Genomic DNA, 13,473 nt, shown 5'->3' on the forward strand with positions numbered 1-13,473 from the left:
TCTGATCAAATTTAAGTAGTAGTACATCTCTCTTAACATTTACTCTTAATAATTATAATAAATAGATTCTATAGTTATTTTAATGTATATGCTAAGCAGTACTAAAGGTTAACAAAAGGCTTAGAATTATACTATCTTCTATATAGTTAGATCATTATATAATCAATATACCAATATATACATAAGTAGAAAGTATTAAATTAGAAGTCTCATAATTATGTTCAACATAACCTCATTGTTTACGTTCTCTACTTAATTAGTCATAATTTAATGAACATTGTAACAATAATCATACATCAAACGATATATTTACATAAATATTTTTTTATATTTTTCTTTTTCATATTTTAAAATGAATTTTCATTTGTGAATGCTGTTTGCTGCATGCGTTGAAAACGATTTATATTTAAATTGAAAACTTAATACAAAAAAAAAAAACAAAAACAAATTCTGGAATGCCGTTTGCGTTGCGTTACCCTGCCTTGTGATATTTCGTTTCCCAACCAATATGTAAAAAACCAATAACAAAAACAAAAAACCTTACTATACTACCCAATCGTAATGTCGTTGCGTTCGTACGTTGTTTTGTGCATCAAACCAATAATAATAAACAACAACCAAATCAAAAACAAAACATCCTTTACATGTATGTATAACTCAATTTTCTAATCAATTTTTGTATAAATAATTTATATTCATACAACTACTACTATATATTTTTAAAAAATGTATTTGTATTGTTTGGAGCATACACCGTTTGAGTGTTCTTATTACTGAGCTTCAGTTTCAGTAGTTTTAAGTGTGACTAACAGTATTGTAATATGCGCTCTCTCGATGTGTTGCAGCTGTTCTGTTTCTCATTTCTGACGTGGCAGCTGCTCGATCATGTGCTCTTCAATCCAGCGCTGTGGATCTACACGCCAGCCAATGTGCAGGCGCGCCTGTACTCCTACTTGGCAACGGAATTCCTCAGCGATACGCAAATCTACAGCAATGTGCGACGTGTTAGCACCGTACTGCAGACAGTGCACACACTGAAATACTACTATTGGGTTGTGAATCCGCGTACGAAGAGTGGCATCATACCAAAGGGATTGGGTGAGTGTGAAAAGTAGTGGAGAAGAGGAGTGAAAGTATGCGTTCATTGCAGAAGAATGAGAAATCTGTTTTATAGAACCAGTTTAACCCAAAATATACTATTTGTAAGAATCACAAGGACCACATAAAAATTCAAAAGAGTCTTCAAATTCCAATAACCTTCAAATTACACAATATTTGTAGATGCTCGAATATCCGTCAATTCTGGGAGCATTCTTCAAATATTTTTCCAAACATTGGTATCTTCAGAAAACTTGATATTTCCGAGTCATCTCTAGTACGACTCCATTGCTACTCAGAGGAGTCTTTAAGTAGTTCTATACTAATTTTAAACTCTACACAATTAGTAAATTTTATCATCTTGATTGTTTGGAGTTCACTCTTCTAGTTAGACTTCATTAGTATCCAGAAGAGTCTTCAAGTACTTTTATATTCATTTCGAATTCCTCATTTTTTGCAGATTCCCGGATGTCCGTTCTTTCTAGTGGCGTTCTACAATAAATTATATTGTACTCTTAAGAAACTTGAGATTTCCGAGTCATCTCTTTTAGTCCATTTTAGTATTCAGACCACTTAGTATACAGAATAGTCCTCAAGTAGTTTTATAATAATTTCGAATTTTTAAACTAATATGTAGATTTGTGGGTAACGGCCTATTCTAGGGCCATTCTTCAAATTTTTTTCCATATATGTTATTGGTATCATCAGAAAGCTTGAGATTTCAGAGCCATCCCTTCAAGCTAATTAAAACATTAGTATTCAGAAGAGTCTTCTAGTAGTAATAATTTGTAGTTTCGCTTACATCCGCACGTTTTATAAACGCATTTTCACTTTTTATATTATAAAAGTCGCTGCAACAATAAGCTAACTTTCGAAATTTCCGATACTGACAAAATTTTTAAATTTCGAACCTTTTTTATGACTTCTATCGTACCCTTAGTTAGGCTTACTCAATTAAGGACACCTCTGATTCGTTGTGGAATTTTTATGAGTTTTCGCCTGTCAGAAATACACTTGGACCTTCGTTATTCCCACCAAGGAGCCAACACTTTCGAAAAACTTCGCATCGATTATATCAAATTTAAAGGCAATCAGTAGATATTTCTTAAAAATTGTAGGCATACATTCCGTTCTTCGATAACATATCACTTATCTCAAATGATGAATTGAGGCTAACCGTATATTGAGCAATCCATGTCTAACTCTACCTTATATTTTAGCGCTTAACCCAGTTTAGATTAAGTAACCTTTATATAAGTTAGAGCTATGATTGACTGAGTAACTTTTATAGTTTAGATTAATGAAACTATAGATCACGAAACTAGGGTCACTAAAAAGAATGAAATGAAACATATACATACATATAATGTATATATTTGAATGCAAAATCTTGTAAAGTCCCCAAACTAATTCCTCAATTTTAGTTTAAATATTAAAAAAATCTACATTTTGTTTTTTTCACCAGATGGTCCACGTCCAGCACAAAAGGATATACTAGCGATACGCGCTTACATTTTATTGTTTTTGAAACAATTGATTATGATCGGCAATGGCGTCAAAGAGGATGAATTGCAAAGCATTTTGAACTATTTGACGACCATGCATGAGGTAAGTCCAACTCAAAGCAGCTCAAACCCCCCACATTTATAACAAAAACATAAATTTCTTATAACATATTAAATCTTTGCTCCTCCTCTGCCGCAGGATGAGAATCTTCATGACGTTCTGCAAATGTTAATTTCGCTCATGTCCGAGCATCCCAGCTCCATGGTACCTGCTTTCGATGTGAAACATGGCGTTCGTAGCATTTTCAAATTATTGGCTGCTGAAAGTCAATTGATACGCTTACAAGCATTGAAATTGCTTGGATTCTTTTTATCACGCAGCACACACAAGTAAGTAAATGCGCGAAATGACGCGCACATAGTACGCTTAGGGGTGTTCTAAATTACGAAATTTTTATATATATTTATAGTTAAATATGAAAGACATTTTTTTCGTAAAAACAAGTGGATTGAAAAAAAAAATAATATTAAAAAAATATATATTTCTAAAAAAAAAATATTTTGTTTCTATTTCCAAAATACATTCATATTATTTCTAAAAAATATTTTTTTTTATATTAATTATTTTTTATAAAATATTACTATTTTTTATTGCAAAAGAAAGGATCCGCACGTCGAACATGAAGGGTATCCCAAATTATGCATTTTATATTAAAAACCAAAAAACAAATTCAAAAAAATATTGTTTTCTAACAAAAAGGTGGTTTAAAAATAAATAATATTTAAAAAAAAAAAAAATAAATTTTATTTCTATAAAATATTTTTTTAGTAATATGATTATTTTTATGAAATATTATTTTATTTTTATTGCAAACAAAAAAAATATCCGCACATAGAACATTAAGGGTGTCCTAAATTATGCATTTTTTTTTTTTGTTGAAAAAACAAGCTCTAAAAAATATTTTATTTCTAAGTATAAAAAATATGTTTTTTCTAAAAAAAAGTGGTTTGAAAAATACTATTTACAAAATAATCAAGACTAAAAAAATTAATTCTAAACAGTATTTTTTTTAAGATTAATTCTTTTGTGTAAAACATTATGTATTTTTATTCATTTAATAAAATAATCTAATTTTATTTCACAAAACAATAAAGCAGAACACCCCTAATATGCGCACAATTCAGTTGCTTCCCAACTGTACGAGTACATAACATAACTGTGCTCCGCTCTCTCAACCAGCCATCTGGCTGGTGGCATATAAAATATTACTTTGCAATGCAATTTATTAAACGACTTATTTACCTTCTCAAACTTAAACTTTTCGTTCTTCTTCTTCCTTTCTTACTGCGTTCTATTTCGCATCGCTGTGCGGCAACAAACTTTGTCTTCATTTCACCGACTGCTGCCACTAACGTGTTCGCCATCTGCTGTTGCTGCCACTAATAGACGAAAATATGACGTTATGTCGCCGCACAACTTATACACACTATTAGCGGAACGTTTATTACTCTACGAGGAGTCGCTTTCCCTGCCAACGTATAATGTCCTCTACGAAATTATGACCGAACATATATCACAACAAATTCTATATACCAGACATCCAGAGCCGGAGAGTCACTATCGTTTGGAGAATCCAAGTGAGTATATAAAGTTATGTAATACATACTATCTATAAAAGTTTACTAAATTTAGTATATAATTGTGTATGGAAAGCGTAGTAAGTCTTGTAGGAAAATTTACTTATAGCTTATTGTAGATAACCGGTACTTAACTGGTACTGATCTGGTTGTTACGAATTCTTCATTAAAAACTGGCTTGAATATATTTTTAGTTAGTTAGAGTAGGGTTTTCTAAGAAACATAACCAATATATGGTCCTAAAAGTGTTCCACAATACTGTCGAATATGGAAGCTAAGAGTTTCTAAATTCCTCAGAGTTTCAACTGTATATTATAATTTAGAAACTTTCATTCCTTTTCCAAAACTTTAGAAGTAAAGTACATTGAAGCAGTCTATAAGTAAGCTAAAAATAAAGAAACTAAACCGTAATTTGGTGTAGAGCGTTATGGTGGTGAGGGACACAAGCGATTATCATAACAAAAATGGAGTGGACCTCCATTTTATATCTTCCAACTCACTTAAGCTACATCAACAAAACTTGCTAAGAACAAATCTGTTTAGCATCCTCTTCGAAGATGTAAAAATGGTTGAAAGCTGATTATAGCTCCGCCTACTTTCCATATAATGGTTATAGGAAAAATGCGATAACTTAATAAATACATATATATGTCAGAGACACAAAACTTTGAATCCGAGATTACATAAAAATTAGAAGCCGATATCAAAATTGTGGACACTGGGCGTGTCACTGCACATTTTTAGGTGAAAATTCATATTTCGGGAACTCCTCGACCAATTTCAACCAAATTTGGTACTATTCATACATATAACCACATCTTAAATTCCATGTGATGCTTTCCTCAGAAATCTGAAATTATTTATAAAACGAAGTGCTATTTTTTTACTTCATCCGGACTGGAATTGAAATCTACCTTTGAATAATGACTCCTGTCGTTTTATAGAAATATTCACAAAGTTTTCAAAATTTTTTTTAACAAAGGCGATAAGTTTCGAATTCTATTGAACTACAAACTTTTTATTCGTTTTTAAAAAACTGTCATCTAGAAAATATCTAGAATATAATGTAAGTTCAATGAGGCAAAACTTAGAAGAGTAATCAAGAGCTCCAAGTTATCTCAGTTGGTGTTGTGGGCGCATTTATTTTGATAATTCCTGAAGGGAATGTAATGCGTACATACATACATATGTATATATAACATTATTTTGCCACACATGTGTACCACTGTATTAAACTTACGTAAGTAAAAACTAGTGCACTAAAACCTTTATTTAGGATTAGCGATATGAATGTTTCATGCAGGACAAGAAGAGCTACATACATATATGCACAAAGATAGTGAAAAAGAATTATGCGCATATGAGTGTATCTGAGCATAAATGAAAATTAAGAGAGATATTATTACAGTTAAGCTACAATAAATCGGTGAACATTTTAGCTAGATTAAAAATGGGTTGGCTGAAGAAAGTTGCAAGAGTACAAGCGGAACCTGTTGTGGGAGATCCTTAAAGGGAGAAAGGAACAAGCATGCTGTTGATTAAAATTGCATAGATATGAGCTTTAACCTTCCGAGTAAAAGTCCGTGGGGAATAAAATGTTAGATAGTTCATAGCAGTTTCGAAATGAAGACATATAAAAGAGACGAGATTCTACTTACATATAGAACATGAAAGTAGGAGGCTCTATAGAGGACATTCTGAGACGAAGTGACGAAATCTTTACTCACATAGTTAGGAGGAGTAACATAGGAAACGCTGGGAAGACAAGAAATTTCGAGGTCCGTAAGGATATATGGTCTTTTGTGTATGGTTGGTAAATCACAAAGAATGCCAATGAATATAAAATAGGTTATATGGGAAGAGAAGAATAACGAAAGCTTATGCGGACTCGCCCCAAAACAGCTATGATCTCAAATCGCGGAAAACTATCTTATAAAAACCGATATTAGATTTCAGTAAAAACAAAGACTGTTTGCTTCTTAATGAATTCCAAACGAAATGCAAAATTAATTTTTTTACCATCAGTTTAAGAAGATCGTCTTATTTTTTAGGAAGATTGCACAGCAGCCTACTATTTGGCTACCTATCAGCTAATAAGAAACATTAGAAAAGAAACACCACGGAACTTAAATTTTTTTTTGTTTTTAACAAGAAGGAAGCAAGAAACTTACTTCAAGTTCCCCTATATAATGTAATCGGACACCCCTCTGTCATAGTCAGTTTTTATTTTAAATGGTCCGGCCCCGACAAGTTGGGTTCAGTCCAAATTAAATTTGAATCCTTAAAACGCTTAGATCCACTCCGAAAATATTGACACATAAAGAACTCCTTTTCGGGCTCCAGATTTTCTGAAGGCTTTATCCGAACTTAATTATTAAGGACCTTAGATCCACTCCACTCCAACAATGTTGATACATAAAGAATTCCTTTTTGCGCTTCAAATTCTCTGAATACTCTTTCTGAACCTATCTATTAAGGTCCTTAAATCCACTTGACTACAAAAATATTGATATTGGCTCCAGATTCTCTGAAGGGTTCAACTGAATCTTCCTACTAAAGACCTTAGATCGACTTCACTCCAAAAATATTGATAGATAAATAATTCCTTAATGGGCTCCAGATTCTCTGAAGGCTTTATCTGAACTTACCTACTAAAGACCAAACATAGTTCTCAAATAAAATGTTTATACTGAACAAAAATATTTTATGGCAGTAATTAATATTAGAAAGCTTTGAGAATGGTATTTTCCTGATTAAATCCATAACTTCATCTCAATATAACTGTAACTAATATCACACTATATCCCTCTTTCTCTCTCTCTTTCAGTGATCCTTAAGGTCGTCGCTACGCTCATACGTCAATCCAAACAAACCGAATCGCTGATCGAGGTGAAGAAGCTCTTCCTTTCTGACATGACACTGCTGTGCAATAGCAATCGCGAAAACCGACGCACCGTACTTCAGATGTCCGTGTGGCAAGAATGGCTCATAGCTATGGCCTACATACATCCGAAGAATACCGAAGAGCAGAAAATCTCCGATATGGTATACTCGCTCTTCCGTATGTTGTTGCATCATGCGATCAAGCATGAGTACGGCGGTTGGCGTGTGTGGGTCGACACACTGGCCATAGTGCACTCGAAGGTCTCATACGAAGAATTTAAATTGCAGTTCGCGCAAATGTACGAACACTATGAACGACAACGCACAGACAACATAACCGATCCCGCATTGCGACAAGCGCGTCCCATCAGTACGATCAGTGGTTGGGAGCGTGAAGAGCAACAGCAGCAGCAACATCATCAGCACCACCAACACCAACAGCAACAGCAGCTGGAGCATACGCATATGCATCATCGGCAGCAACGACACGAGGCGTTGCCAGCAGCTACAATACAAGAGCTGCCAGTTAAAGATGAAGAATCGGTAGGTTCACTCGAAGATGTGCCACCCGTAGAGGAGGAAGTAGAAGAGAGCGAAGAAGTTGAGTCCACCACACAAGAGTTGAATACAACTGCCGATATCAATGAGCCCGCGAACTGTGTCTGCACGTCGGACGAAAAAGCGGCCGACGAAGAATTGACGAAGAAGACGGTGTCAAGCGAAGACTTGACCAAATCGAAAATTTCCAACATATCCGATGTTTACAATGAACACATTAAATCGGAAGTGATAGTCACCAGCATCGTTGAGTCACCGGCCGTTGCAGTGACTTGCAATGGCAGCGCCTCCTGCTCTTCGACGGGCGCAAGCGCAAGTAGCACACCCGCGAAGTCAACCACAAGCGGCGGTCAAGAAGCATTGTCACAAACACTTAACCTCAAGGCAGAGGATCTCGAAGAAATCGAGTTGGCCACCGCCAAGTTGGCGGCCGGTGCCACTGCCGATGAAGAACTCGTACAACAAGTGCTACAAAACTCTGAAAAGGCGCTACAAAACTGCAAAATAGTAGCCGATGAAATGCAAGAAGCATCATCCGTTTTAAAGGATGAAGAAATTGAGTTAGCAGTCAATGAGGTAGTGCAAGGCGTGCTCAAGAATGAGAAGAAGCATGCGGCGAAAGAACCGTCCACAGAGCAAACTGCAACCGATGAGGACAATGTGTCTTTGTTGAACACAAAGAACTTGCTGAACAACAATGCTGACGAGCTCAAAACTACAACAAACAGCAACAATAACAATACGGCCGATATCAATGAAACAAATGCGAACAGTGAGATCAACGAAAATGCAAACAATGCCGTCACGGATTTACTCACTCAAGCGTCTGACGTTATTGAGACGCAACAAAAGACTGAAGACAACAAAACCGATGAAAATGCCATAAATAACAACAACACAAATACTGCCGAGCCCAGCAACGACGAGCACAAAACCTCGAAGTTGGCAATCGTTGTTGCCAAAGAGCATGAACACGAACTAATGGATGTAAGTTCATCGCTTTCGACCACAGTGGAGACTACCGAGGAGATCTCATCACTTAGTCCCGAAACAACGGTGTCCAGCGCGTCCATGACCGAAGAAAATTTGCTCGGATTAACCGAGCCGTCTGCGGTAGACAATGAAAACATCATTGTTGAGACAATGGTGAAGGACATAGTCGATAAATTGATAGACAAAGTGGTCGATGCGAGTGTTGCCGAAGATGAGGCGCGCAAAGAAACCAACAACAATGAAATTGTAGAAGAAGCGAAGAATGATGTCAGTGAAGCAGCTGTCTCTGAGGCTGCCAAGGAAATCGTGGAAGATGTTCTCACAACCGCCTTAGACAAAGCTGATACAGTGATAACAGCGGCACAGGTAGACACACATACTGAAGAAGCTTGTGAAGCACAAGTGAGCGCTACAAAGGAAAATATCACAGACATTGTGCAAACAGTGGTGAATGATTTGTTGGAGCAAACAGTAAATGCAGTAGAGGAAACGGTTGAGCACACAGTGGCAACTTTAGCGTCCACCGTTGAGCTAAAAGCGGAAACGACAGACCCACTTGCATTACCGGCAGCAGTGGAAGTGACAGCGGAGCAACCAATAGCAGCCATAACACATGCAGTGGTGAAAGAAGTCGACTCCACCACACAAACCACGCCAAAGAACGAGCCCAATGACGTTACTGTTGAACATTTGGATGTCGAAACAGTGGAAGAGCAGGCCGAGGAGATCGAAGAGGAGACACACGCCACACAAGAAGAACTGCAGGACGATATGGCGCAAGTGGATGAACGGCAAACAAAACACACGACTGCCAGCACACAAGTAGAGAATAATCATTTCGGTAAGTACCAACCACCCGCACCCCTACTGTTTTGTGAGGTTAGTCTGCTCTTACAGGAGTTAAATCAAATGAAGTAAATGGTCCGGTATGCACAAAAAATATGTATAAAAGAAACGTATTTAAGTCTAAGCGATAATCAAATGGTACAGTGTTGGGAGTTGGGGTGAATGCCTCTAAATCTTTCGCAACTTGCTGAGAAATTAGATAAATCCGAGCTGTCAATTTGACGCTCGCCCCAATTGCAATGTAATAAAATCTGAGTCACTAGCACGCGCTCCACTCATGCCTAAAGCGCACGAACGGACATTCGGGGCGGCAAATGATTTCCACAAAATTAAATGGCACGCACATAAACTTAGCTGGGATTTAACGGCACTCATGCAGACAAATAAGTGTCAGGGGTTGCACGACAGCAGCAGCTGTCGATGTTACTTTTTTTATTACAACGTTGGTTGCTTCTTCATCTCCAACGAAGATTTCGTATTTCCCATGACTTGGTCAGCAGCATCTGTGTCTGCCTTGATTACAGCTGTCATTGCGTTTTAGCAATTGGGTCGAGTCGAGTTTGTGTTGGAGAGACGCGGGAGATTAGGCGAAAGCTTAGTTTGCCATATTAAAATTGAGAAATGATTTGCAACCAAAAGTGTGGAAGTCTTGTGTTGGCAATTGTTGAATGAATTAAGCTGGCGCTGGAGTAGGGAGCTCAACTTTAATGGGATTTGTTAGAGCTAAAGATTGATTGCCGCGTCTTATTGTCACTACTATCTTGGGCAGGTTTCCGATTTTTTTTTAACTAAGACTAAAGAGAGAAGGTTCGCGATATCTTATTAAAATGCTCATCATCTCTTTTTTATTCCCGAAAACGCTAAATTTTCGAAATATTCTGAGAAGGAAAGACCTTATCCTCAAATTATTCCACTTCGTAAGAAGGGAACTCGGAATTTTTTTTTAATATGTATCAAACCAAATTGGTGCAGTCTTTAATAAATTATGATCTAATTTACATAAACTTCTCCTCCGATGTTGGAAAACAATAGTCTGTGGCTAAAGCTCACATGAGAGGTTCCTGTGGTGTAGAAGAGAAAGGCATATCTGAATATTGGTCGACGCTGATATCTAAACCTGTAATTTTTAGGAAACCATTAGCCGCAGAAGTCGTCCTTGAATAGATATGAAGTACTCGGACTTAACTGAACTGGTGAAATGAAGATGATAACTCCTATCTATAATCAAGCATGCTTGGTCCACTGGGTGGTTCTAATTGTACAAGCTGAGGTTGTATTTTCTTCATCGAAGGTTCTCAGTATTTGAAAGGATTCTTTGTTAATCAAGCAGGAACTGAATTTCGCTTTCTTTGCCATAATAGACGGTTCGTTTTAGCAAGTCAGCTCGACTTTAAATAGAAATGCTAAATTAAGGATCTTAGCAGTCCTAAAACCATAGAGCTTTTTTGTTCGGGGAAAGTTATAACCCCAGTTGCAGCTTACTGGGTAATCACATTACTTAGACTTCAGAAAGTAATACTCGCCAAATCTTGTAGGATTTCCACTGACGGACAGACTTAATTTAACGTCATAGAACTTATTCTAAGCATATTCTACACTCTAACAGATCATTATCTAAATTATCTACACTTCTATTTCCTTCCACAGACAACAAACATCCACACCAGCAACAGCAAGCGCAGCAGCAACAACGTACAAAAGCTGGCTCCACACGTCCAATGTTCAGTCCCGGACCGACACGTCCACCCTTTCGCATACCGGAATTCAAATGGTCATACATACATCAGCGCCTGCTCTCCGATGTGCTCTTCTCCCTCGAGACGGACATACAAGTGTGGCGCAGCCACTCGACTAAAAGTGTTTTGGATTTTGTAAATTCAAGCGAGAATGCTATATTCGTGGTGAATACGGTGCATTTGATATCGCAGTTAGCGGACAATTTGATCATCGCTTGTGGCGGTCTGCTGCCACTACTGGCAAGTGCCACATCGCCTAATGTGAGTGTGGAGGTCGAGGACACAAAATTAAAGCTTGAAGAAGCAAATATTTTAGTTGCTTGCTTTTATAGTTGATTGCATGAAATCTTACGTTTGAAGTTTAAATTTAATATAACCTCAAAACTGTCTTTTCTTTTCTCGCCCACAGTCCGAATTGGATGTGCTGGAGCCCACACAGGGCATGCCGCTTGAGGTGGCCGTCTCCTTTCTGCAGCGTCTCGTCAACATGGCGGACGTGCTAATCTTCGCCACCTCGTTGAACTTCGGTGAACTGGAGGCGGAGAAGAACATGTCCAGCGGCGGCATATTGCGTCAATGTTTGCGTCTGGTGTGCACATGTGCCGTGCGCAATTGCCTGGAGTGTAAGGAGCGTACGCGCTACAATATGGGCGCTATGGCGCGCGATGTACCCGGCGCAGCACACCTGCAGGCGCTCATACGTGGCGCACAAGCGTCGCCCAAGGTGAGTCAAAAGAAATTCAACGCTTAACACTCAAACATAAATGAAAATTCCATAAACAGCGGTGAAATGACAAATAGGACACCGCTGCAGATGCGTCATAAAAGAAAGAAGCAGAGTAATAGCTTCATAAGCTGCACTATTGGCAGCAGCTGGCGTCGTCATATATGAGTGTGTGTGAGAGGACTTTCAACGCCAGCAGTCGGTCTCACAGCAATCCTTGTCTTGCCTTTATGGCCTTCAAGTGCCACACTTATGGTGCACTTCGCTGTGGTTTACTTACTTCCACAGTCGTTTATATGGGCACTACGCTGCTACACGTACGCACATACATATATACCATATGTATCCATATACATATAAGCCTGCACATAAATGCGTCTATAACTACTGTTTATATACATATGTACCTAATGCCTTAGTCTTCGTTGCAGCGTTTGCCTGTCAATGACTGCTGTCAAATGCTATTGCAGCTGCCACTGCTGTCCTTGCCACTGCCGTTACCTCTGCTGCCGTTAAGCTCTTCACAGTTCCTTCTTTTTCTCAATGACTTGCCGTTTGGCATTTTGCCCCTGCTTTGTTCGCTTGTGTCATTCTCGCTTTATTTGATGGCTTTGTTTTTATTTTCAGAATATTGTTGAGTCAATAACAGGTCAATTATCCCCAGTCAAGGATCCTGAGAAGCTGCTGCAGGATATGGATGTTAATCGCTTGCGTGCCGTTATCTATCGTGATGTGGTAAGCAAGAGATGATTTTTAATTTATTGTTTCTTTAATGATAAAATGCAATGGATGGATGTCTTGGTAATTTAAACGCAGTAAATTAGAAAACTCTGGCAAATTACAGAGATTGTTCAAAATGATTTTGAAAATATCATCGAGCATTTAAATTTAACGTTAGACATTAAATAATAAGAATTCGATTAGTTTTAAACGTCGATTCTGTTACAAACCCCAGCAGGGATCTCACTTGGAGAGCTTAGAATGCCGGTCCCTGTTACAAACCCTAGCAGGGATCTCACCTGGAGAGCTTAGGAAGCCGGTCTCTGTTACAAATCTTAGCAGGGATCGCATTTGGAGAGCTTGGAACGCCGGTCCGTGTTACAAACCCCAGCAGGGATATCACTGAGATACATTAGAACGTCGGGCCATCGTGACACTTTAAGCACCTATATATTGACCATAAAAGACCCTCATAAATCAACAAAGCGTTTTGAGCCTGTCGCAAATTTTTTCAAAAGAATCTCACGGTCACACATGAACTGGTCATTAAACAAGGCCTACTAAGCTCACCCGAAGTTCATAGCTCCACAAAAACTTATTTTGTTTTTAAGGTCAGGCCCTTGCATCTCAAATTTCAGGTATACAGGTAGACTGGAAATAGAAAGAAAAATACAAATCGCATTTGTAATGAATTCAACCTGCTTTGTCGCTCCATTAGATCCAACTATGGTAGTTTTATGGCTTCACAAAAGACTGCCGTAGAACCTAACCT

The 13,473-nt window shown here is 37.8% G+C and overlaps 1 protein-coding gene across 6 annotated transcripts in view; it reads left to right on the forward strand.

The window, feature by feature from the left end:
- Positions 1-13,473, forward strand: part of LOC120774162 (neurobeachin) — a 713,474-nt gene that overhangs the window by 660,730 nt on the left and 39,271 nt on the right. For 4 of the 6 annotated variants that reach the window (XM_040103580.1, XM_040103582.1, XM_040103584.1 and 1 more), the window contains 8 exons: positions 846-1,098; positions 2,564-2,706; positions 2,803-2,993; positions 4,051-4,241; positions 7,069-9,516; positions 11,169-11,518; positions 11,667-11,981; positions 12,609-12,716. In XM_040103580.1, the coding sequence (XP_039959514.1) occupies positions 846-1,098; positions 2,564-2,706; positions 2,803-2,993; positions 4,051-4,241; positions 7,069-9,516; positions 11,169-11,518; positions 11,667-11,981; positions 12,609-12,716 (3,999 nt within the window). The remainder of the gene's footprint in view (positions 1-845; positions 1,099-2,563; positions 2,707-2,802; positions 2,994-4,050; positions 4,242-7,068; positions 9,517-11,168; positions 11,519-11,666; positions 11,982-12,608; positions 12,717-13,473) is intronic. The other 2 variants (XM_040103581.1, XM_040103583.1) reach the window with 1 other exon arrangement.

This window comes from Bactrocera tryoni, chromosome 4, assembly GCF_016617805.1.
Source record: "Bactrocera tryoni isolate S06 chromosome 4, CSIRO_BtryS06_freeze2, whole genome shotgun sequence".
Classification (NCBI taxonomy): Eukaryota; Metazoa; Arthropoda; class Insecta; order Diptera; family Tephritidae; genus Bactrocera; species Bactrocera tryoni.